This window comes from Malaclemys terrapin, chromosome 13 (assembly GCF_027887155.1).
Source record: "Malaclemys terrapin pileata isolate rMalTer1 chromosome 13, rMalTer1.hap1, whole genome shotgun sequence".
Taxonomy (NCBI): Eukaryota; Metazoa; Chordata; order Testudines; family Emydidae; genus Malaclemys; species Malaclemys terrapin.
Genome location: NC_071517.1, coordinates 30,268,089 through 30,292,742, shown reverse-complemented (window position 1 = coordinate 30,292,742; position 24,654 = coordinate 30,268,089). Strand labels below are relative to the sequence as shown.

General features: G+C 50.1%; 2 protein-coding genes across 4 annotated transcripts in view; both read left to right on the top strand.

The window, feature by feature from the left end:
• The window catches only part of LOC128848250 (zinc finger protein 345-like), a 42,089-nt gene extending 31,578 nt beyond the window's left edge, over positions 1 to 10,511 (top strand). Inside the window, exon 4 of one of the 3 annotated variants that reach the window (XM_054048126.1) lies at positions 124 to 10,511. In XM_054048126.1, the coding sequence (XP_053904101.1) occupies positions 124 to 2,339 (2,216 nt within the window). In that variant the 3' untranslated portion in view covers positions 2,340 to 10,511. Of the gene's footprint in view, positions 1 to 72 lie in introns of all 3 variants that reach the window. The other 2 variants (XM_054048125.1, XM_054048124.1) reach the window with 2 other exon arrangements.
• The window catches only part of LOC128848260 (zinc finger protein 271-like), a 144,799-nt gene that overhangs the window by 7,255 nt on the left and 112,890 nt on the right, over positions 1 to 24,654 (top strand). The window lies entirely within an intron of this gene.

Genomic DNA, 24,654 nt, shown 5'->3' with positions numbered 1-24,654 from the left:
TCCTGATTTTTTCCGTTGTGTTGATGGGTATTTGAATATGTGACAGACCCTCTCCAATTCCCTTCTCCAAAGTTTCCTTTCCTAGACCCAGGGAGTTACTGGATTCTCTCGTTGTTCCAGCAGATGATGGGATGGTGAGTGAGAATGAGGAGGAGGATGCTCAGCAGGGAGGCCTTGAGAAGGTGGATGCCCAAGGGACGATGCCGGGCAAGTCCAAGGGGAGCGCTCCCCAGAGCGCTGATGTGGGGAAGGCCAGCGAGGGCCCGCAGAAAGTAGAAGGACAGCCAAGGAAGCCCTCAGGCAAGAGGCAGGGCAAATCTGCTCACCGTGGTTTCAAGAAGTTCCACCAGCGGAGCCTGCTGGGGCACAGCCGGTGCCATGACTGCGGCAAGAGCCTGGGCTTCGGCTCAGGCTTCAACAAGCGCCCACGGCTGCGCAGCGCCGAGAAGCCCTACAAGTGCAACGAGTGCGGCAAGTGTTTCCGGCTCAGCTCCACTCTCATCACCCACCAGCGTCGCCATGCCAGTGAGAAGCCCTACAAGTGTGCCGACTGCGGCAAGAGCTTCAGTGTGGGCTCGGCCTTCATCCAGCACCAGCGGGTCCACACTGGCGGCGTCAAGCCCTGCCAGTGCAACGTCTGCGGCAAAAGCTTCAGTGCCAGCACCAGCCTGGTCAAGCACCAGAAGCTGCACCTGGAAGAGAAGCCTTACAAGTGCGATGAGTGTGGCAAGGGCTTTAACTGGAACTCGCACTTGGAGCGCCACCGGCGCATCCACACCGGCGAGAAGCCCTACACCTGCCCCGAATGTGGGAAGAGCTTCAGCTGGAGCTCCCACCTGGACCGCCACCGCCGCACCCACTTGGGCGGGGAGAAGGCCTGCAAGTGCACTGACTGCGGTCGCTGCGTTGGCCCCAATGGCACCAAGCCCCAGCGTGGAGCAGGAGGAGCCGCTGCCGCCGCCGAGAAGCCCTACCAGTGCCCCGAATGTGGCAAGGGCTTCAACAAGAGTGCCACATTGGCCAAGCACCGGCGTTCCCACACGGGCGACAAGCCCTACAAGTGCGAGGAGTGTGGCAAGAGCTTCGGGCTGAGCGCCTCCCTGCTGCAGCACCAGCGGAGCCACGCGGCTGGCAAGCCCTACCAGTGCGGTGACTGCGGCAAGAGCTTCGCCTGGAGTTCCCACCTGGACCGGCACCGGCGCATCCACATGGGCGAGAAGCCCTACCGCTGCGGGGACTGCGGCAAGAGCTTCTCGCAGAGCTCCCACCTGGAGCGGCACCAGCGGGTGCACCTGGGCTCAGAGCAGCCCTGCCAGTGCACTGACTGCGGGAAGAGCTTCCTGGCCAGCGCCAAGCGGCGCCGTGTGCTGAGCGGGGAGCGTCCCTGCAAGTGCACTGACTGCGGGAAGAGCTTCCTGTGGGGCTCCCGTGCCAGGCCTTCCCCCGTGGCGGAGAGGACCCACAAATGCACGGAATGCGGGAAAAGCTTCACTTACCGGGCAGAGAACGTCAAGCACCAGGGCACGCAGACGGGCGAGAAGCCCTACACCTGCCCTGAGTGCGGCAAGAGCTTTGGGCAGAACTCGGCCCTGGTGAAGCACCGGCGCATGCACACCGGCGAGAAGCCCTACAAGTGTGGGGACTGCGGGAAGAGCTTCAGCGTCCGCTCCAACCTCATCAAGCACCAGCGCACCCACCTGGGCGAGAAGCCCTACAAGTGCCCTGACTGCGGCAAAGGCTTCATCCAGAAGTCGGACCTGACCAAGCACCGGCGCATGCACACTGGGGAGAAGCCCTACAAGTGCAACGTCTGCGGGAAGTGCTTCAGTGTCAGCTCCAACCTCATCAAGCACCAGCGTATCCATCTGGGTGAGAAGCCCTACCAGTGCTCCGAGTGTGGCAAGAGCTTCATCCAGCGCTCGGAACTCACCATCCACCAGCGCGTGCACACCGGCGAGAAGCCCTACAAGTGCCCTGAGTGTGGGAAGTGCTTCAGCCGCAGCTCCCACCTTAACCGGCACCAGCGCACCCACACTGGCGACAAGCCCTCGCTGCTCTCCGCCACCAAGAACTCCGCTGCTGCCACCGCTAGCAACCCCCTGCAGGCCTCCTCCGCCTTCTCCTCTGCCTCCTTCTCCTCCCCGCTGGGCACCTCCTCCGCCCCCCTCCCCACTCTACCCTCTTTCCCTTCCTCCCCCTCACCCATCTCCATCCCCACCCTCTCCAACAACCCGCTGGATCTGCCCTGGGCCCTGTCCTTCCCATCCCGTGCCTTCCCCCACCCTTCCTTCCCCTCGCCTGCTCCATCCGGGGCCCCGGCCTCATCACTGATAAACTAACCGCCCCCCGCAGCCTCTCTGTTTCCCCTCGCTCCCCCTAATTCTCACCTGGCTCCCTCTTCACCACCTCCATATCTTCCCCCCTCTGCCTTGCCTTTTGCCACCCCTTTCACTCTCCCTGCTCCCAGGACCGTGCAGTTGGCTTCCTACTCTCCTGCTCTTTCCTCCTTCCCTATTCCTTCTCCTCCTCCAAAATTCACACCATCCACCTCTTCTTCTTCTCTCCCCTCTCCTTTTCCTTCACACGTCTGGCTCCTCCCACTTCCCCTCCCTTCTCGGTGCCTCCAGCTTCCGTGCTGGTGTCCCATCTAACATGACTGCAACTTGCTTCCTGTCCCCAACGTGCTCATCTGACTTGCAGTGCTGGATCAGTTTCCTTGACTCTCTCTTGACCTGCTCCTCACCGCACCCAGTTCCATTTCTGGCCCCTCTTGGGCTCTGAGTTCTTATTCCCCAGTAATCAAGTCACCTCTTTCTATACAGCCCTCTTCCCGCATACCACCTGCCCAGCTTGATGTTCCTCCCATGATCTCCCGTCTGTGCCTTCCTTGATGTTCTCAGCCCCTTCCTCATCTCACTACAAATTCACACCGAGAAGTGTGAGATTCATTATTTACAATCCATTAGCCATGGAATCCCTCGCACCTCCATCCTTTCTTGTCTATATCACCATGCCCTGGCTTATGCTTCTATTCCAACTTCCTTGCTATAGGGGGTCTCTGGAGAATATCCTATGATGATGCATATTTCCTCCACTGAAGGTTAATACTCATTCTGTTCTACCATCTTCCTTGTCTAACTCTGCCCATCACCCATCCCTCGATCTAGGTACCATACAGTGCCTATTTCTCCCTGATTATAGCCTAGAGCTAGATGAACAACAGGGAAAGTGATTTGTGAATATGTTCGCGTTCAAATGGGATAAGTCTATTTTGTTCCCCTTTGTGGGATCATATTATTCTGTTACTGTTATTCACAAGTAGAGCTGTTCAGTTTTTTTTTTTTTTTAGAAAATATTTTTTGACAAAACATGTCCTTTTTCAAAAATGAACAGTTTTGCAAAATCATTTGGTTTTTTTTTTTTTTTTTTTTAATTTTTCAATTTTGTTTTTTACAGAAATGTTGCAAATATTTTAGCCTCTTGTTCTTTGAGGTGAGGTTGGTTTTTTTTTTTTTCACTTTTTCATGTCATTTTAGGTTTCCATTTTGTTTTATTTCCATTGCCAATTTTGATTGGTGGGCTTAGTAAAATGCTGGTAATTATTCAAAATCAAAACAAATCTTTCATTGTCAAAATTTTTTCATTTCAGATTCAAACATTCCATTTGCTAAAATTAAGATTTTCAAAAATGAAGACTAATCTATGAAAAAATTCTGAAAATTTAGAAAAAATGAAAATTCAATACCAATTATTAAAAACAAAGGAACAAAAATACTTTTGAAATGTTCACAGTTAAAAAAGAAAAGTTTCAGACAGTTTTATTAATTGGAGTGCCTGCAACTTATTTGTGAAAATGTTCACAAATCCAGAACTTTTCCACAAATTTTCATATTCATATGTATCTGGGGTAGCCGTGTTAGTCTGTATCCACAAAAACAACAAGGAGGCACCTTAAAGACTAACAGATTTATTTGGGCATAAGCTTTCATGGGATGCATCTAAAGAAGTGAGCTTTTTTACCCACAAAAACTTATGCCCATATTCATATGTGTTTGTTCGAAGATATGCACTGGAAAGTGTGATATCCCTGTTTACAAAAGTTTCACTCACCTAATCAGGAAGCAGAAACAATACCAAGTGATTTAGGTGACCAATGGCACAAAAGACACACATAAAAGTAATGTATAGTCAAATTATGCCACTGGCAAACAATCCATACAATATAAATTGTTCACGTAGGTTATTCTGCTGATATTTACAAATCATTAGCGCTGGTGTTCAGCTAGTCTTTGTTGGGGTAAATAATGGAGCTGTATCAGTTTATGCCAGCTAAAGAACTGGCTCCATAAATCTATTGTAGGAACCAGGATTGGTTTGTAAACAACCCACTCACAGAAGAAAGCTAAAATCAAAACAAATATTATTCACAATGAAAAAATTCTACCAGCTCCATTGAAAGCCTCTTGACCTGCCTCTGCTTTCAGTCCTGATCAATATTCCACCTGCCTTCTCCTCGCTCTCTCTCTCTCCATCCAGAACTTTGCTAAGTACTTCAGACAAGGGAAAGAAATCAATGCCATCTGGTAGTAGTCATCTGCCCCTTGACTCCCTGTCCCCCACCCATGCTGCCCCAACTCTCTTCTGAACCCCAGTTCAGTTTGCTCGTCCTTTGACCTGTCCCGATCTCCTTTCAGCTCTTGATTTCCTTTTCTCTATTCTCTCCTATACTAAAAAGTTAGATCAACCCAGCTACATTGCTCAAGACTATGAAAAATCCACACCCCGGAGCGACGTAGTTAAGCCGACCTAACCCCCAGTGTAGACAGCACTAGGTTAATGGAAGAATTCTTCCATTGACCTAGCTACCATCTCTCAGGGAGGTGGATTGCCTACACCAAAGGGAGAACCCCTCCTGTCAGCCCATGTTGTGTCTACACTGAAGTGCTGTAGCTGCACTGCTGTAGCATTTCAAGTGTAGAGAATCTGTATTCCTTCCATCAGCCTTCCAGCGTTCACTCCAGCACAGCAGGATCCCAGCTCCCTGACTTCCCTCCCACTCCATCCTTACCCTGTTTCTCTGCCTCTGTTGGCAATTCCACTATTGTCCTGACTACCCAGAGTCACCCCCTCAGAATTATTGCAGACTCCAATCTCTCCATTCCCTTCTACGCTATCCTGGCTGTCCCCAGCTCCCAAACGTTCTTCCTCTTACAGCATCTCCTTTTCTTTCCCACTGCTCCCTGGCCCATGCTTTGGCCATGTCTCAACGTGACCACTGCACCCAGCTGCCCTCCAGCCTCCTTGCTTCCCACTTCACGTCCATGCTGACCATCTTCCTTGCTCTCTGCTCCAACTATACCACCCGCCTCCCAGATTCCCATCCCCGCTTCTTCCTGCAGCAGTATTGTACCCCTCGCATCCGATCCCGCAGTCTGTCCCATTTCAGCATTGATTTTGTTGGGACTCAAGCACGTACTCAAATGCTTTGCTGAGCTGGGTCCCTCATCCTCCCCTCCAAGGCTGCATGAGGCTGCTCCAGCCTGCATCCCGGATCTTATCTCCTCCTGTGCCCCACCCCCTTGCTCCATCTTCCTGCCTACATCCCCCTGCCTAATCATGCCCAGTGTGGCCTTCAGCTGTTGGGCCAGAGCCTGAGTTAGTGCAAATCTGCATCATTGGGGCCAACACCAGGTTACGCTAGCTGAGAGGCCGTATCCCATTTTCTCCATTGTGTCCCTTATGGGAAGGTGTAATAAGGAGGGAACGGAGGGGCGTATCCGGGCATTGGATACAAGTTAAACAAGAAAGTAGGAAAGGGTTAAAGCCCCAATCCTGAAACACATAAGCACATGCTTAATTGATACAGTCCCATTGAAATCAGCAGGGCGACTCACAGTGCATAAAGCTAAGCATGAGCAACGGTGTTTGCAGGCTAAGGGCCTAAATGAATAAACCCAATAATTAAAGTCTATGAATAATCGTAATAATTCAAGAAAAGTGCAAAGAGTTAAAAGACATTTCTGGAAAACCAGTGGAAAAGGATAGGGTTAAACACAACTGTGAAAAATGCTAAAGAGTTAAAAGAAAATCAAAAAAGAAGAAAACAAGGGTTAAAGGAAAAAAACCTAAAACATAGAAAATAAGAAAGTTTTTAAAAAGAAAATAGGGAAGAGTTGAAAAACATATAACTGTAAATGGTTAAAATTAAAATAAATTAGGAAAGGATTTAAATATTAAAGGAATTGCAAGGGGTTAAAAATTAAAAGTAAATGAAAGGTTGAAAATAGAAATAAAAACCAGAATTGGATGGTATTAAAAATAAAATTTGAAATGTTTAAGAGTATAAGAAAAGAGATTTAAAAAAAAAAAAAAGGAAACCCTAAAAGGTTAAAAAGGTATATAAAAATAGGAAAGCCTTTGTTGGGTTTAGCGTGTGGGTGCTGGTGGCCCGTGATGTACAGGAGGTCAGACTAGATTATCCAGTCGTCCCTTCTCGCCTTAAACTCTGATTACGTACAACAAGAAGAGGAAAGTTAAAGAAAACGTGTATTAAAAGAAATAAAAACAAGGCAACGGTTAAAGATAAAAACAGAGAAAGGGATAAAAATAATTTTTAAAACTAATAGAGAATATTTTAGGCAATGGTTCGAAACATATAAAAACAACCGAAACAAAACAATAGACAATGTGGAAAGGAGGAAACAATAAATGAGAGGAATCAGGTGCGCAGCTGATGATCCAAAAGGCATCCAGGCATTGGTGTCCAGTGAAACTGCAGATGCTGATATAGCCTAAACCCTGCAAACGCTCACACACGTGGGGTGAAATTCATCCCTGATATGGAGAACCCCCCATGTGGAGTCACTGAGCTCAGCAACCCTGCAGGCATGCAGGTTGTAACATGAGGCCCCTGGATGAGATGTCAGCAGCTGGAACCCTGGACCTCTGGATCTCAAAGCATGAGCTGAAAGCTGTGCTGCCTGAGCTAAAAGAATTGGCTTTGATAGCTCAACCGAAGGCTGCAGCAGCTCATACATCTTTGTGATCCACCACTAGAGGGGGACAGAAACCACACTGAGTAAGCCTGTGTCCCTGATCTCTTTGTGGGAAGGTGCCCTGGAACTAGTGCAAAGGGGCTACCTGTTGCCCTCGTACAGAGGTTGGAGTAGCAGCTCCAAGGGACGTGAGCAACAGCCAGGGGCGGAGGTGGATGGAGTCTGGATATCCGGACAGAGACTGTAAACTTTACTCACCTGGGTCACCCCGTTAAGCTGGCTGGGACCGTGTGTGAACAGAGTCTCGTGTGTGTGTTTGCAGGATTAGGGTGTGACTGCCAACTGCCTTTCTCCCATCTGGTGGCGCTATTTACACCTGTGCAAATGTGGGTGTTAAATATTGTGAATGACCCAGCTGGAGTCCCGGGGCGGGTTCCCCTCTCGCTCACCCTGGTGTAAATCAGGAGTAACCACACTGGAGTTACACTGATGTAAAACTGATGCAACAGAGCTGAGGATCAAGCCCAGTGACTCCCATAGGACTGCTCATGTAATTGGTGCTGGCAGAATAAGCCCCTGGGGAACCCGATACACAGGCAGCTGCTCTCATGCAGATCTTTATTACTCCCACACTGACTGTGAATGCCAGTAAAGTTTTAGGGCCAGATCCTCAGCTGCTGGAACCTGGCAGAGCTGCATTGACTTAACTGGAGTTACGCCAATTAAACCAGCTGAGGGACTGGCTGAGGTAACTATTTGCAGGCTCATAGAAGTTCTGGGGGAAGAGACCTGGACGCCTAGCTCAATTTCAGGGCATGTTGGGACAGATCTGGAGTGATCCTGAGCACCTGCAATGATACCACCGCGATGGGCGCTAGAAAAAACCCTGCAGATACACTGGTGCTTGGCAGCTCCCCCTGGATTTGGCCCAGCATTCCGTCATGATGCTGCCGGGAACACCTCCCCATGCTGGTGGAGCAGGGTCCTGCCCTCTCTCCTTCTTCAGATCCTTGCAAAGTGCAGCTGTGCTAGTCCACTGCCCACAAAAGCTTGACTTATTTACTTGTTAATAACAAACGCTGCCCTGCTCTGTGACGCTCCAGTGACTAGTCATCTGGGGAGATACTGGGCCCAAGGCCTGCCAGAGGTCCAAGCACCAGTTTGTTCCTGGACCTCTGGCAAGCTCTGGGCTCGGGGCCAAATTTCCCCCTTTTTCTGCTTTATGCATCTGAGCTGCTGTGTTCTCTTTGTCTCTTAGGTTGTAAGCTCCTTAAAGCAGGGACTGTGTCTTTTTCTGTGTTCTGTGGGGCAAGAGCACATGCTAGCTGCTCAATGTAGAACAAACAGAGACTGTAAGTGCCCTGACTGGTGGTGGTGGTGGAGGGGAAGTTGATGGCCTATCAGAGATTCCGTGCAAGAGAGAGAACCATTATTAAATGCCCGGCTGTGGCTGGAGCTCAGATCTTGCAACACACCAGAGGACCCGCTCTGGAGAGACACCCTTATAAGTGTCCTGACTGAAGGGGAAACCTTGGGTGAGAGCTCACTCCTTGTTATGCACCAGAGACTCTGCACTGGAGAGAGACCCTATAGATGCCCTGGTGAGGGCTGGCTGCAGTGCATATCAGAGGCATGAGTACCCAGCTGTCTGTCTCTGGATTCAGGGGGCATCAGCAGGTGACCCCACGCTGATTGGTGATCCTCTGACTCCACCCAGCCTAGCAGACCCCAGGTGGGTGAGGGAGAGAGAACCATCCTCCTGTAGCTTTCTGCCCCTGGCTGAAGATTCCCTCCCCATGCCCTGTGGTCCACACTACTCCCACTGCTGGGCCCAGCAGAAGAGGAACGAAGAACCCCAGCCCTCTGGATACGTCTCCCTCATCTTCGAGCCTCGGAACAGGGATGTCGGGCATATCATGCCTTCCCAAGAGGACCTGAGACCCAGTGGCCTTCTGTCTCTTAACACGTCCGTTGCCTGGATCTGTTTCTGGGGTGGCGGTGAGGAGGTGGATGTGTCCTCATAACCCCTTTTCTTCCAAATTCTTCCAGGACGCCTGGTGGGTCTCCTCCTGGTGTTCTCCACTGAGCTAAAGGGTAGTCCCTGGCTCCTATGAGAGAAATGGATGGGGACCGAGGTTGAAGGGAGCTGGGGGGGGGGGGGATGGTTGAGTGTTTGAGGATGGGGGAGATGAGAGCCAGAGTGGGAGGGAGCTGTGGGTTGGGTAGAAATGGGATTGAATGTTTGGTGATGCGGGAATGGGAACTAGAGAGGAAGGGAGCGCTGGTTGTGGAGGATCAAATGTTGGGAGGTTATAGGATGAGGAGGAAGGGGCAGGATTGGAGAAATGCTGCCCCTCTATCATTCTCCTTCTCTGCCCTCAAGCCTGCCTCCCTCCACTTCCCCATGCACAGTTTCTTCCCTTCTGTCCCATCTCCTGCTCCGACTTGGGGAGTTTCCCTGTAGCAGTGATTCAGACAAGATAAAGGGAGAACTCTTAAATCAGCAGTTCATGGGACCTGCTGGATCCAACCTATCCAGCAGGGGAAATATGGGGAGTCAGAGGAGAGATGATGTGGGGGATGGAGGAGATAGGTGTGAGTAACACTCATGAGCATGGGATGAGAGATTCTATTCATGGAAAAATCCTTATTGCAGCATGTGATTAACCTGTGGAACCTGCGGCTGCAGGAAATTACTGGGGCATACAGCTCCACAAAGGCGTCTCCTAGCTCCAGAGTGCAGGCTGGGGCTCTGCATTGTAATAACTGCATGACAGAGAGCTCATTGCCTCCTCCCAGGTGGACCTGCCTTGGACCAGCACCAAGTAAAAGGACATTCTCCCTGAAGGACAGAGAGACAAATGTATCCGGTCCTGATCCTACTCCAGGCGGTGGTCCCACCTCTTACAAGTGAAGGTCTTTGTACTATTCAAGAAAGAAGCTGGGGAGATGACCCCCCCGATCAGGCCTGAATCCTTCCTGACCCACATCACTGAGGCCAGAGGGAGAAGACGGCCTTGACATTCAGCTGGGCATCTTCCACCCCATCTGCCACAGAGTGCTGGGTGGGGATGACAGAGACTTAACCAGAGACTGACTCTCTGCCACACTCATCCCCAGAGGGGATAAAAGCCTCATCTAGGATCAGAGATGCTGGAACCTGCCCGCTGCCTGTGAGAGTGGCTGCCAGCTGACAAGAGGTTAATGCTAAAATATTAGATGGTAATTACTTAACTACAATTTAACTGAGATTTATATATTTTCTAGTATCTGCTTGTTTGCTTTTGTAACTGGCGCCGACTGTGTCTCTCTTTGATTGCCTGTACTTTCTGATCAGCTTGGAAATGTTTTACTGCTTGTGAACAGCAACGTGCCCATTTGTTTTTCTGAAATGCAATGTACTGGATTGAAATTTTTGTGCATTGAGTTGTCATGATGGCTCCGTTTTTATTTTATTTTACTTCATTCTCTTTCTTTCGATGAGTAGTAATAAATTAGAATTTAGTTATCCCAACAGCATAGCATCTCGAGTCCTTTCGTGGGAAAAACCAGGAGAAACTGGCCTTTACCAAAGTGACATGGAGCTTTCCAAAAAGTCACTTGAAGACTTTCGTTCCATTTGAATTAGGGGAAAGAGAAGTTAATGGCTGGGATTGAGGAGCCCAACATTCAATAGGAAATTGGGAAATATCAGTTAGCAGTACTGCCAACTGGATGTGTTCAGAAACCATCAGTCAGGCCTCAAAAAACCATGTTTTTTGCAAAATGATACATCTTATTACTATGAATTGTTGTGTTACGGTAGTGCCTAGGAGCTGTAGTCATGGGGCTGGACTCTATGGTGCCAGGTACTGTACATATTTATTGCTATTTATTGGATATATTATGGTAGCTCTTAGGAGCCCCAGTCATGGACCAGGACCCCATTGTGTTAGGCACTGTACAAACCTTGGGTTCTTTCTCGTTGTATCCTGGTTTCTGAGGCTTGTAAGTGCCCTGGGTTCACATTTCAAGCTTTTCTCTGCAACCATGAGGGCTAGAAACTTGGCAGGGGTGGGGGGAATGAAAGCTGAGATTCTCACATAATCATGTGATTCCAGCAGCTGCTTTGTGGCCCAGGTTATGTGGGCTGTCATACGACATGATCCCTTCTGGTCTTACAATCTAAGAGTCACTGTAGTATCTGAGCGCCATCCAAATAGTTATGGATTTATGCTCACAGCACCCCTGGAAGGCAGGGAATCATTGTCTTCATTCAACACAAACCCAGAGAGATTAAGGTCAAGATTTTTCAAAGTGATCTAGCAAACAGGAGCCGTTATCAGGGGAGTCTGGCGAGGGAATTCTCCGGGTGAAGGAGCAGTGACTGTGTGACCTCCTTGGGGTGAGTATGTTGGCTGTTAGTTTGACTGTTGTGCGCTTGCTTGCTGGCCATCTGCTGGCTTAATTGTAGTTCTTACTGAGGATCTAGCATGGTATCCCTTAATCCCTAATCCATTTAGGATTCCTTGACAAGGGTTCAGGGATAACTCAGAGAGAAAGAGGTTTAAAAAGCCAGATCCTAAGTGACAAGAGGAGCTAGCAAACAGGGGAGTTTTGTGAGGGAGTTGGGAGAGGCAGATACACCTAACAAACATACCCTAACCGTAGGCCAATACCGCGTCCCCACCCCCCTCGACAAAACAAAAACAAAGCAAACAAAAACCCTTGCAAGAATAAAAGTGATGCAGGCAGAAGTCCAGCAGCAGAGCAGGGGCTATCCAGTTTATTGTCCTGAATGCAACATGATCTGCCTTGTGAGCAGATGGTGTACGTGTGCATTCAGTGCAAGCCACTCATGGCCCTCAAAGACCAAGTACTGGCTCTTGAGGCCAGAGTGGCTGAACTGGAGGAGCTAAGGGAGATAGAGAAGTACATTGATGAAACTTTCTGGACACAGTACAGTGGTCCCACCCCCAGTCTGACAGTCGCTGTGCTGTTGAGGAGGACAAAGGTCTTGGAGAAGGAGAACACCAAGCTGGAGCAGAGAAAAATGAACCCATAGTTGGCACCCCCCAGTGTGTCATGGTATCCTCTCACACTGAGTTATTAGGAAGAGACAGGTAATAGTAATGGGGGATTCGGTTATTAGAAATATATATAGCTGAGTTCAGGGGTGAAAGTAATATTAAACACTTACCAGTTCGGGGGCCCGACTCCAGGCCCCCAGAAGGAGTAGGGCATCGGGTGGAAGGGGCGGGGCTGGAGGTCAGCCTCCCCCAGCCAGCCTATCTGTGCTGCCTGGCCGGTGCTGCCTGGGGCTCTGGCCGCTGCTGATCACTGGCCCCGGGTCAGCTGCCCCTTTTGCTCCCCCCAGCACTTTAATGTCGGCTGCATAGGGGCCAGTACCGGCTTCTTACCAGTGTGCCATACCTGCCTACTTTCACCCCTGGATGAGTTTATGATGACCAGGAGAACTGCATGGTGAATTGCCTGCTGGGTGTGAAAGTTGCAGGCCTCTTGAGACATCTAGACAAACTTACATGCAGTGCTGGGGAGGAGCTGGTGGTCATGGTACATGTAGGTACCAGTGACATTGGGAAAGATTGGATAGATGCCCTCGAGGCCAGATTTAGCTGCTAGGTAAGAGATTAAAGTCTAGGACCTCCATGTAGCATTCTCATTCCAGTTCCATGAGCAGGGCCAGTTAGACAGCAGAACTGCTGAAACTCAATGCATGGATGAGACAATGGTATTGTGAAGAGGGATTTGGCACAGGTGGTGTTCTCATTGACCCTTCCAGTCAGGGGTAGGCCCCAGGCACAGACAAACACATATTGGAGGTGAATGCATGGACTGTGTTGCCAGGAGAGCTTCGGATTCCTCGACCATTGGATGCTGTTCCAAGAAGAAGGACTGCTGAGCAGTGATGGGGTTCTTTTATCAAGGAAGGGGAAGAGTATCTTCACATACAGATTGGCTAATCTAGCTGTAAACTGGGCTTGATGGGTGCAGGAGACAAAAGCCACAGGTAAGTCTAGAACATGGAGACCTACATGAAAATATCAAATCTGGGGGGAACATGGGCAATCACAGCAGGGATAAAGGAGAGACAAGGCAATATAGAGGGGAAAACTAATGAACATCTTAGATGTCTGTTTATTAATGCAAGAAGTATGGAGAATGAATAGGAAGAACTAGAAATACTAGTGAATAATCACATTTATGACATAATTGGCATCACAGATCATAATTCACATGACTAGAATATTGGTATAGAAGGGTACAGCTTGTTCAGGAAGTCTACGATAGACCAACCAGGAAGAAGAGGTGGATGAGGCTTTTTTTAAACTAGCAAAACAATCCAAAGCACAAGAGTTGGTAGTGATGGGGGATTTCAACTACCCAGATATCTGTTGGAAAAATAATACAGCAGAGCACAGATTATCCAACCAGTTCTGGGAATGCATTGGAGACAACTTCTTTTATTCCAGAAGGTGGAGAAAGCAACTAAGGGAGAGGCTGTTCTAGATTTGATTCTGACAAAGGAGGAAATGGTTGAGAATTTAAAGGTGGAAGGCAGCTTGGGTGAAAGTGATCATGAAATGATAGAGTTCATGATTCTAAGTAAGAGGGAAAACTGCAGAATAAAGACAATGGACTTCAAGAAGGCTGGCTTTAGCAAAGAGAGAATTGGCAGGTAAGATCCCATGGAAAGCAAGTCTAAGGGAAAAAAGACTTCAGGAGAGTTGGCAGTTTTTAAGAGTCATTATTATGATCACAAGAGCAAACTATCCCAATGCATAGGACAATGGTAAAAGACCACACCCTGGCTTAACCAGGTGATCTTTAATGACCTGAAACTCCAAAAAAAAAAAAAAAAAAAAAAAAAAGGAAAAAAGGAAAAACTAAGACAAATTATGAAGACTGAATATTAAAAAACCACCAGCAACAGAATAATGTAAGGACAAAATTAGAAACTCCAAGGCACAAAACAACATTTAATTAACTAGGTCCACAAAGGGTAACAAGAAAACGTTTCACAATTACATTAGAAGCAGGAGGAAGACAAACACATATTGGAGGTGAATGCATGGACTGTGTTGCCAGGAGGAAGACCAAGGACAGAGTAGGCCCATTACTCAGTGAGGAGGGAAAAGACAAAAATAGAAAACACAGCAATGGCCAAAGTGTTAAATGCCTTTTTTTTTGTTTCACTTTCACCAAAAAGGTTAGCAGTGATCAACTAACATAGTGAATATCAGTATAAATGGGGTAGAATCTGAGGCTAAAATAGGAAAAGAACAAATTAAAAATTACTTAGACAAGTTCAATATCCTCACAGCGGCAGGGCCTGATGAAATACATCCTAGAATACTTAAAGAACCTGCTGAAGAGATCTCTGAGCCATTAGCAGTTATCTTTGAGAACTCATGGAGGACAGGAGAGATCCCAGAAGACTGGAATAGGGGAAATATTGTACCTATCTATAAAAAGAGGAATAAGGACAACCCAGGGAATTATAGACCAGTTAGCTTATCTTTGGTACCTGGAAAGATAATGGAGCAAATCACGTCCACAACTGGCTCTGAGGATATGGGGAAAGTAATCTCATCATAGAAGGCAATCAGGTGGGTCAGGCATCACTTGCCCTTGGTGACTCCATGGTGAATCCTTTGACCGTGTAACAAGCCCAGGACCGGATTAACCTTTTGTGGGCCCCCATGGGGGGGTGGTTCTCAGAGCGAGGGGCCAGTTGGGGGCAATAAGGTGCAGCAGGAGTGGCCCCATGCAGCTCAGCACAAGGGCACTGTTTACAAACCCACAATTGCGAGACGCACACTGGCCCGCCCAGCCCTGCCAGCATGCCCCTTCCACACTGCCCCACTGCCCAGTGCCCTGCCCATATGCCCAGCACCCCCTCACCCAGATACCTCCTCCACAGTTCCCTATGCCCAATGCCCCTGGACCTGCTATGCCCAGCAACCCCTACCCAGAGACTCCTCCTGCTGACTTCCTACCACAACTGCACAGCACCCTGCACACCATGCCCCCTGCCCAGCTCCCCCACCCACAGATCCCCTACTGTCACAGTCCCACCATCACAGCTGTACAGTCTCCCATATTCCTGAGGGAATTCTGCATCAAATTCTGTGCATAATATTTTAAAATTCTGCAATTATTTTTTTTACAATAAATAAATGCGAAGGCTCCACCATGGCAGTGGGGAGCACAGGCCACTGGCTGCATGGAGGTGGAAGAATATCCTGCAGCCTCCCCCGCCCTCCCCCCCGGGACAGGGACTTGGCAGTGAGACTGAATCTGACCCTGACACAGCACAAGGGCCATTCCTGCCACAGAAACACCCTGGGGCCCTGCTGCTTTGTGTAGGCACACCAGATGTGGGCAGGGAGGCTCAGCCTGGCAGCAGGATCCAAGTGCAGAGGGACTTAGTGTGGGGGGATCCAGATGGGGGTAAGAGGGTTCAGTGTGGGGCAGTCTGGGTGCAGGCACCTCAGTAGAGGATCTGGATGCACAGGGAGGTTCCAGGTGCAGGGGCAATGGGAGTCTGCAGGGGGGACCAAGTGAAAGTGGTTGGAGGGGTGTCTGGGTGCAGGAGAGGTGGGGTTCATTTGGGTGGGGGTCAGTGGGGAGGGTGTCTGGGGGGGCTCATCAGGGTGGTACAGATGCAGGGGAGGTGGGGCTTGTCAGGGTGAGGGTTTGATGGGCCTGCTTAACAGGGGAACCCCGGCTTCTGCCAAGGGGATCCGCATGCTGGGCCCCCGCTTCCCCTATCCCCTTCTCTTCCCAATCCCATGCCCCTTCCCCACTGCTCCATCTCCTTCCCATCCCACCCTCTTCATTCCCCACTGCCTCTTTCCCCCTGCCCCCTTCTCTTCCCCGTCCCATGCCCTTTCCCAACTGCCCCATCTCCTCCCCATCATCCCCACTTCCTCTTCCCCCCACCTCCGCTTCCCCTATCCCCTTCTCTTCCCCCTCCCATGCCCCTTCCCCACTGTTCCATTTCCTTCCCACCCCACCCCCTCCCTTTCCCCCAGCCTCTTCCCCCCTGCCACCACTTCCCCCATCCCCTTCTCGTCCCCATCCCATCCCCCACCACTCCATCATCTCCCCAGGCTTGGCGGGCAGAGGGGAAACTGTCCACCAGCACGAGCCGGTGGAGCTGGTTGGGGCCAGGTCGCTCCACTTCCTGCCACCCGGTGATTGCAGGGTGGGCCTGACCCCACACTCACAGGGCAGCAGGAAATGGAGTGACCCGGCCCCAGCCTGCTCCACTCTGCTCCCCTGGCTCCCAGCCTTGGGACTGGGGGATAGGGGGAACCTCCCCCCAGCACTCACCGGCGGAGCAGATTGGGGCCGGGTCACTGCACTTACCGCTGCCCAGTGCCTGCAGGGCAGGCCTGACTCCTGCTGCAGTCCTCAGGGGAAGGGGTAGGAAGAGGCGGGGCTGGGGCAGAGCAAGGGTGAGAGCAGCCGGCCAGGGGTGAGGGCCGGCCAGGGGTGAGGGCTGGCCAGGGCCCCTTCTGATTGTGGGCCCAGTGTCATGGTAAACCTGGTACTGAACAAGCCTTGTGACTAGAGGAAAGCTGTAGATGTGATTTATTTCAACTTTAGTAAAGCTTTTGATACTGTCTCACATGACTGTCTCATAAACAAACTAGGGAAATATAGCCTAGATGAATCTACTGTAAGGCGGGTGCACAACTAGTTGGAAAACTGTACTCAGAGATTAGTTGTCAATGGTTCACTGTCAAGCTGAAAGGGCATATTGAGTGAGGTCCTGCTGGGATTGGTTCTGGTTTTGTTCAATATCTTCATAAATGATTTGGATAATGGCATAGAGAGTACACTTATAAAGTTTGTGGATGATATCAAGCTGGGAGGGGTAAATAGTGCTTTGGAGGACAGGATTAGAATCCAAAATGACATTGACAAACTGGATAAATGGTCTGAAATAAATAGGATGAAATTCAATAAGCACAAATGCAAAGTACTCCACTTAGGAAGGAATAATCAATTGGACAAATTCAAAATGGGAAATGACTGCCTAGGAAGGACTACTGCAGAAAAGAATCTGCGGGTTACAGTTTATCACAAACTAAATATGAGTCAACAATGTAATACTGTTGCAAAAAAACCCATCATTCTGGGATGTATTAGCAGGGGTATTGTAAATGAGACACACAAAAATAATTCTTCCACTTCTACTCAGTAGTAATAAGGCCTCAACTGGTGTACTGTGTCCAGTTCTGGGCACCACACTTTGGAAAAGATGTGGACAAATTGAAGAGGGTCGAGAGGAGAGCCACAAAAATGATTAAAGGTCTAGGAAACATGACCTATGAGGAAAGATGGAAAAAACTCAGTGTATTTAGTCTGGATGAAGAAGACTGAGGGGTGATAATAGTTTTCAAGTATCAGGGGGGTAGTCGTGCATCTGAAAAAGTGAGGTTCTTACCCACGAAAGCTTATGCTCCCAATACTTCTGTTAGTCTTAAAGGTGCCACAAGACCCTCTGTTGCTTTTTAATAGTTTTCAAGTTCACCAAAGGTTGTTTTAAAGAGGAGGGTGATAAATTGCTCTCCATATCCAGTAAGGACAGGACAAGAATTAATAGGTTTAAACTGAAGCAAGGGAGATTTAGGTTAGACGTTAGGAAAAACTTCCTAACTATAAGGGCAGATAAGCACGGGAACAAATTACCTACAAAGGTTGTGAAATCTCCATCATTGGAGGTTTTTAAGAACAGGTTAGATGGACACCTGTCAGGGATGATTTAAATAATATGGAGTGCTACCTCAGTTCAGGGGACTGGACTAGATGACCTATTGAAGTCCCTTCCTGTTCTACATTTCTATGATTCTATGCAAAAACTGAAAAAATCATAGAGGAGTTTTTAAAATATGGGCCCAGGGGAAAACTGACAGTGTGGAGGAACATAGGTGCTAATTCCGTGGGTGCTCAGGGGCTGGAGCACCCATGGGAAAAAAAATAGCAGGTGCTCAGCACCCACCAGCCACAGTTGTTTGGTGGTGTTCCCAATCAGCTGTTTGGAGGTGCCACCAAACAGCTGATCAGAGGTGCTGCCAAACAGCTGATCAGAGGCGCTGCCAAACAGCTGTTTGGCGGCTGGGGGAGGGCGGAGACCAGCGAGCAGTGGGTGGGGAAAGGCCTCGGGGAGGGGGTAAGCGGGGGCGGAAAGAGGCGGAGTGGGGGGAGGATCTTGGGGGAGAGGGTGGAATGGGGGTGGGACCTCATGGCAGAGCAGGGGACAAGAAAAACTCAGCCCCTATGTGGAGGAGCACATGGTTCACAGATAAATCACTTAGGGGATGATTTATGAAAGGGGATACTCTATATCCTAGTAAAGAGGAGTGAGTGGATAAAAGTTGATAAAAAGTACAGGTAGGAACTGAAGAGAAACAGTCAAATGAAAAAGAGTTCCATTCAATTACATCACGTGAAGGCAGACAAATACTGACAAATTGTATAAGTTCTTGTATGCAAATACAAGAAGTCTAAATACTAACATGGGTGAACTTGAGTGCCTGGTTTTAAATGAGAATATTGATATAATAGGCATCACAGAATCTTGGTGGAACAATAATCAATGGGGCATGGTACAATATTAGGGTACAAAATATATAGGAATGACAGAGTAAGTTCAGCTGGTGGAGCAGTGGCACTGTATGTGAAAGAAAGCATAGAGTCAAATATAATAATCTTAAATGAATCAGACTGTATGATAGAATCTCTATGGATAGAAATTCCACACTGGAATAATAAGAGCATGGCAATAGGAATATACTACTGAACACCTGACCAGAATGGTGATGGTGGTTCTGAAATGCTCTGGGAGATTAGAGAGGCTAGAAAAAAAGAAAACCAAAAATAATGAGGGATTTCAACTATTTCCATATTGACTGGGAACTTGTCACCTCAGGATGGGATGCAGAGATAGAATTTCTAGACACCATTCATAGAATATCAGGGTTGGAAGGGACCTCAGGAGATCATCTAGTCCAATCCCCTGCTCTAAGCAAGACCAATCCCCAGACAGATTTTTGTCCCAGATCCCTAATTGAACTCACAACCCTCTGTTTAGCGGGCCAATGCTCAAACCACTGAACTATCCCTCCCCCAATATTAATGACTGCTTCTTAGAACAGCTACTCCTGGAACCCACGGAAAGCCAACCCCTACTGAGGAAAATAGAAGGAGCATAAACTCTGGAAAGTCAGATATAATTAGGCAGGATGAAAAAGAATGTGAAGAACAACTAGCAAAAGACACAAAAACTAACAGCAAATGTTTTTTAAGTACATCATCAGCAGGAAGCTTAACATACAATCAGTGGGGCACTGGACAATCAGGATGCTAACGGAGCACTCAAGGAAGACAAGGCTGTTGCAGAGAAGCTAAATGAATTCTTTGCATTGGTCTTTACTGCAGAGGATATGAGGGAGATTCCCACATCTGAGCCATTCTTTTTAGATGACAGATATGAGAATCTGTGTTTACTGTTGCTAAGCAATCAGTTCCACCTTGTATTTGTGACACTCTCAGTACACTTCCAAGAGCTGAAAAAGAGCTCTGCGTAAGCCCAGAAGTTTGTCTCTCTCACAACCAGAAGTTGGTCCAATAGAAGATATCACCTCACTGACCTTGTCTCCCTAATGGGACCAACACATTTACAAGAACACTGCATACATCTTAGAGCTCTCAACCATGTTGCCTGTGATGGAATTTGGATCTACAAACGTCGCAATTCATCATCATCCTCTAGTGGACGCTGCAGGGAAAGCAGTTCTGAAATTTCAGTTGGAGGTTAATACCTTCTTACCAAGGTGTATGGCTGGTGAGACTTGAAATCTGGTTGGAAGCCAAATCTGAGTAATAGAATCATAGAATATCAGGACCAATCCCCAACTAAATCATCCCAGCCAGAGCTTTTGTCCAGCCTGACCTTAAAAACCTCTAAAGATGGAGATTCCACCACCTCCCTAGGTAACCCATTCCAGTGCTTCACCACCCTTCTAGTGAAAAAGTTTTTCCTAATATCCAACCTAAACCTCCCCCACTGCAACTTGAGACCATTACTCCTTGTTCTGTCATCTGCTACCACTGAGAACAGTCTAGATCCATCCTCTTTGGAACCCCCTTTCAGATAGTTGAAAGCAGCTATCAAATCCCCCCTCATTCTTCTCTTCTGCAGACTAAATAATCCCAGTTCCCTCAGCCTCGCCTCATGAATCATGTGCTCCAGCCCCCTAATAATTTTTGTTGCCCTCCGCTGGACTCTTTCCAATTTTTCCACATCCTTCTTGTAGTGTGGGGCCCAAAACTGGACACAGTACTCCAGATGAGGCCTCACCAATGTCGAATAGAGGGGAATGATCACGTCACTCGATCTGGTGGCAATGCCCCTATTTATATAGCCCAAAATGCCGTTAGTCTTCTTGGCAACAAAGGCACACTGTTGACTCATATCCAGCTTTTAATCCACTAACTCCTAGGTCCTTTTCTGCAGAACTGCTGCCTAGCCATTCAGTCCGTAGTCTGTAGCAGTGCCTGGGATTCTTCTGTCCTAAGTGCAGGACTCTGCACTTGTCCTTGTTAAACCTCATCAGATTTCTTTTGGCCCAATCCTCTAATTTGTCTAGGTCCCTCTGTATCCTATCCCTACCCTCCAGTGTCTCTACCACTCCTCCCAGTTTAGTGTTATCTTCAAACTTGCTGAGAGTGCAGTCCACACTATCCTCCAGGTCATTAATGAAGATATTGAACAAAACCGGCCCCAGGATCAACCCTTGGGGCACTCTGCTTGATGCCGGCTGCCAACTAGACATGGAGCCATTGATCACTACCCGTTGAGACCGACGATCTAGCCAGCTTTCTATCCACCTTACAGTCCATTCATCCAGCCCATACTTCTTTAACTTGCTGGCAAGAATACTGTGGGATACGTAACGAACTGGAACTGTTCTTGCTGGGGTGTGGGAATGCTGACAGGGGAGTGTGACTAGGATGGTTTGCATCGGAGAATGGGAGTCGGCCCGAGGGAACATACCTGAGCTTGTAACATGAGAACCCAGGAGGGGGTTGGAGGTCAGGTGACTTCGGGGCCCGGGAAACTGAACAAAGGCTGTGGGAGGGGTCGCTGAAAGCAGAGTGCTGGAAGCAGGCTGGAGAGATGGCTGGGGGGCAGAGATGGCTCTGACCCCCCAAAGGGGGTGGGCTGGCATGCCCTGGGACCCCAAGCTGGACCTAACTGAGGGGGGCCCTGTTGTCTGTACCTGCAAGACCTGTCTTGGACTGTATTCCTGTCATCCAAATAAACCTTCTGCTTTACTGGCTGGCTGAGAGTCATGGTAAATCGCAGGAAGCCGGGGGTGCAGGGCCCTGAGTCCCCCGATACTCCGTAACAACTGGTGGCAGCGGTGGGATCTACTGCACCCCGTGGATGGCGCTTCCTGCAGTAAGTGACTGGGAAGCAGTAAAACGAAGGGGGATTGACGGGGACCAGGCGTGCTGAAGAGTGGGAAAGAGACGGTTATTACCCCTGGGAGTGTGTGACCAGCGAGAAGGACTTTTGCAGTAACAGGGTCCCCCAGGGGGATCGCAGCGAGTGGACCCAGGGGCAGAGGAGTCTGCAGCTCGACCCTGGCAGAGAGGCGGTGACCTCAAGAAGGGCTGGCACACTAGGGGTCCCCCTGGGAACTGTGGGGAGCTGTGAGCACACAGGCTGGTGAGTGGCCAGCAGAAAGATGTATGCCAAGCGGCTTAAGAGCAACCTGGTGGAGCTGTGCAAGCAGAGGCGGCTGCGCATTGGGAGGCTCACCAAAGAACAGCTCATTGCCCAGCTGGAGGCGGAAGATCGCGAGAATGAACTGATCCCTGTGTCTCAGGGAAGCAGCCTGGCAAATGCAGCCCAGGCACCAGTGTCTGTCCCAGCTGGGAGTGGTCAGCCGGCTGCTGAGGGCTTCCCGAGACCCCTCCTTCCTATGCCTAGGGGAAGGGTGGGGAGGAGCCCAGCAAATACCGAAGGCGCCGTGACCCCCCCGGCCAGCAGGGAATCCCCCCGGCGAAGCCCGCCGGCCAGCAGAGGATCCTCCCGGCGACGTTCGGCATCCGTGGAGCGGAATTGGCTGGAATGGGAGAAAGAGCTAAAACTGAGAGAGCTGGAGGATCATGAACGACAGAAACAGCATGAACGGGAGGAGAAAAAGAGACAGCATCAGCGTAAAGAAAGACAGAGACAGCATAAACGGGAGGAAAAAGAGAAACAGAGACAGGAGAATGAGAGACAGCATCAGCATGACCTGAAACTGGCAAGATTGAAGGGCAGCGAACCCCCGGCTGCGGTGAGTGAGGGGGGACCCGGAACTGCACGGAGCTTTGATAAGTGCATCATGGCCCCATACAAGGAGGGGGAGGACATGGATGACTTCCTGGAGGCCTTTAAGACGGCCTGCGAGCTGCACCGGGTTAATCCCGCGAACAGACTCCGGGTCCTTACCCCCTTACTGGACCCCAAAGCCATGGCATTGTACCGCCAACTGGGAAAGGCAAAGAAAGGGAACTACGAACTATTCAAAAAGGCCCTGCTACGTGAGTTTGGGCTAACTCCTAAGATGTACCGGGAAAGGTTCCGGAGTCAAGATAAAACCCCTGAGATCTCATATCTGCAACTAGCCGTCCGCATGAAAAAATACGCCAGCAAGTGGGCTGGTGGGGCCCACACGAAGGAGAACCTGATTAAACTGCTGGTACTGGAGCAACTGTATGAGCGGTGCCTCTCCGACCTGAGGCTGTGGTTGGTGGACAGAAAGCCAGAGAACCCGCGACACGCCGGGCAGCTGGCTGATAAGTTTGTAAAGAGCCGGTCAGGGGGTGGCAGGGAGGAGCCCCAAAGAAACAGGCCCGCCGCGATGCAGAGAGAGAGTCACCCTGGGACCTCCCAAAGGGGAAATATGGGGAATCCCCTCCCACGGGGAATGCCCAGCGTCAGGGACAACCAACCGGCTCAAGGGGACCCACAGAACATAAGCTGCTATTACTGCGGCCAAAGAGGCCACGTTCGGACCCAGTGCCCCAAGCTCAAGGACAAACTGAGCAAACCAAACCCGCATAGGGTTAACTTGGTAAAGGCCCAGACGGACAAGGGGCAGGCTTCTCACGCCAAAGGGGCTGGCAGCTTATCAACTGCTCAAGAAAGAGAAGGGCCCCAGGCCAGCTCCTCTAGGGGGCTGGATGCCCCAGACTCAGGGTTTTTGGTTTATACGGTGGGCGCGGGGCTGTCCCTCCGGAGAGAGTACCTTGTTCCCCTGGAGGTGGATGGAATAAAGGTCAATGAATACTGGGATACGGGCGCAGAGGTAACGCTGGCCCGGCCCGAGGTGGTGGCCCCAGATCAGGTGGTGCCCAACTCCTACCTGACCCTGACGGGGGTGGGCGGAACACCAGTCAAAGTGCCCGTGGCAAGGGTACACCTGAAGTGGGGGGCCAAGAAGGGCCCCAAGGATGTGGGGGTACACCCGTATTTGCCCACTGAGGTATTGATGGGGGGGGACCTGGAGAACTGGCCAAGCAACCCCCAAAAGGCACTGGTTGTGACCCGCAGTCAGAGCCGGCGAGGGGCCCTGCGCCCTGGCCTTGGGGGGGGTGCCTTGCCTGAGGCGCAGGACCCTAACCTGGTGGGGAGGAAACGCCCAGGAACACGGCTCAGGGAGGCTGCAGCTTCAGACCCAGCGGGCGAGAAAAAGCAGGTGGCCATCCCTGTCCCAGCTGCTGAGTTCCAGGCCGAGTTGCAGAAAGATCCCTCCTTGCGGAAGATAAGGAACCTGGCCGACCTCAATGCGGTACAGACCATGGAACGAGGTGGCCGAAAAAGGTTCCTGTGGAAGAAGGGGTTCCTGTACCAAAAATGGGCTCCCCCAGGGAAAATGGAGTCAGGGGGGATCAGGAGGCAGCTGGTGGTACCCCAGAAGTATCGCCGCCAGCTGCTGTGCCGGGCCCATGACATTCCCCTCTCAGGGCACCAGAAAACCTGGCGTACCCAGCAGAGGCTGCTACGGAGCTTTTACTGGCCTGGGGTCTTTGTTACTGTCCGACAGTACTGCGGATCCTGTAACCCCTGTCAGAGGGGAAGGAAGGCCTGGAACAAGGGGAAAACAGCTTTAGGACCCTTGCCCAGCATAAAGAATCCTTTCCGGAGGGTGGCCAAGGTTAAAAGGGCAGCTCTAAACCAAGAGAGCCCAAAGCACAGACCTCCAGACTGGAGCGCTGGGAAAAGACCACAGCCCAGTTGGAACCCCAAAGGTATGGGGGTGGGAAAAGGGCACAGGCCGCATAAACCTTCCCACATGCAAACTGCAAGTGCCATCAAGCACCCCGACCTAAGGGGGGGCGTAAAATTGAAGGGGCCTGGTGTAATTCCCACCAAGAAACTGGAGGGATGCGGGGGCATCCATGGAAACGGGGGTAGGTTCGAACTTCCCCAGGTCACTGGCTAAAGTAACCCTGCTCAGTTCGGTCTCGAAGGGGGGAGAGATGTGACGAACTGGAACTGTTCTTGCTGGGGTGTGGGAATGCTGACAGGGGAGTGTGACTAGGATGGTCTGCATCGGAGAATGGGAGTCGGCCCGAGGGAACATAC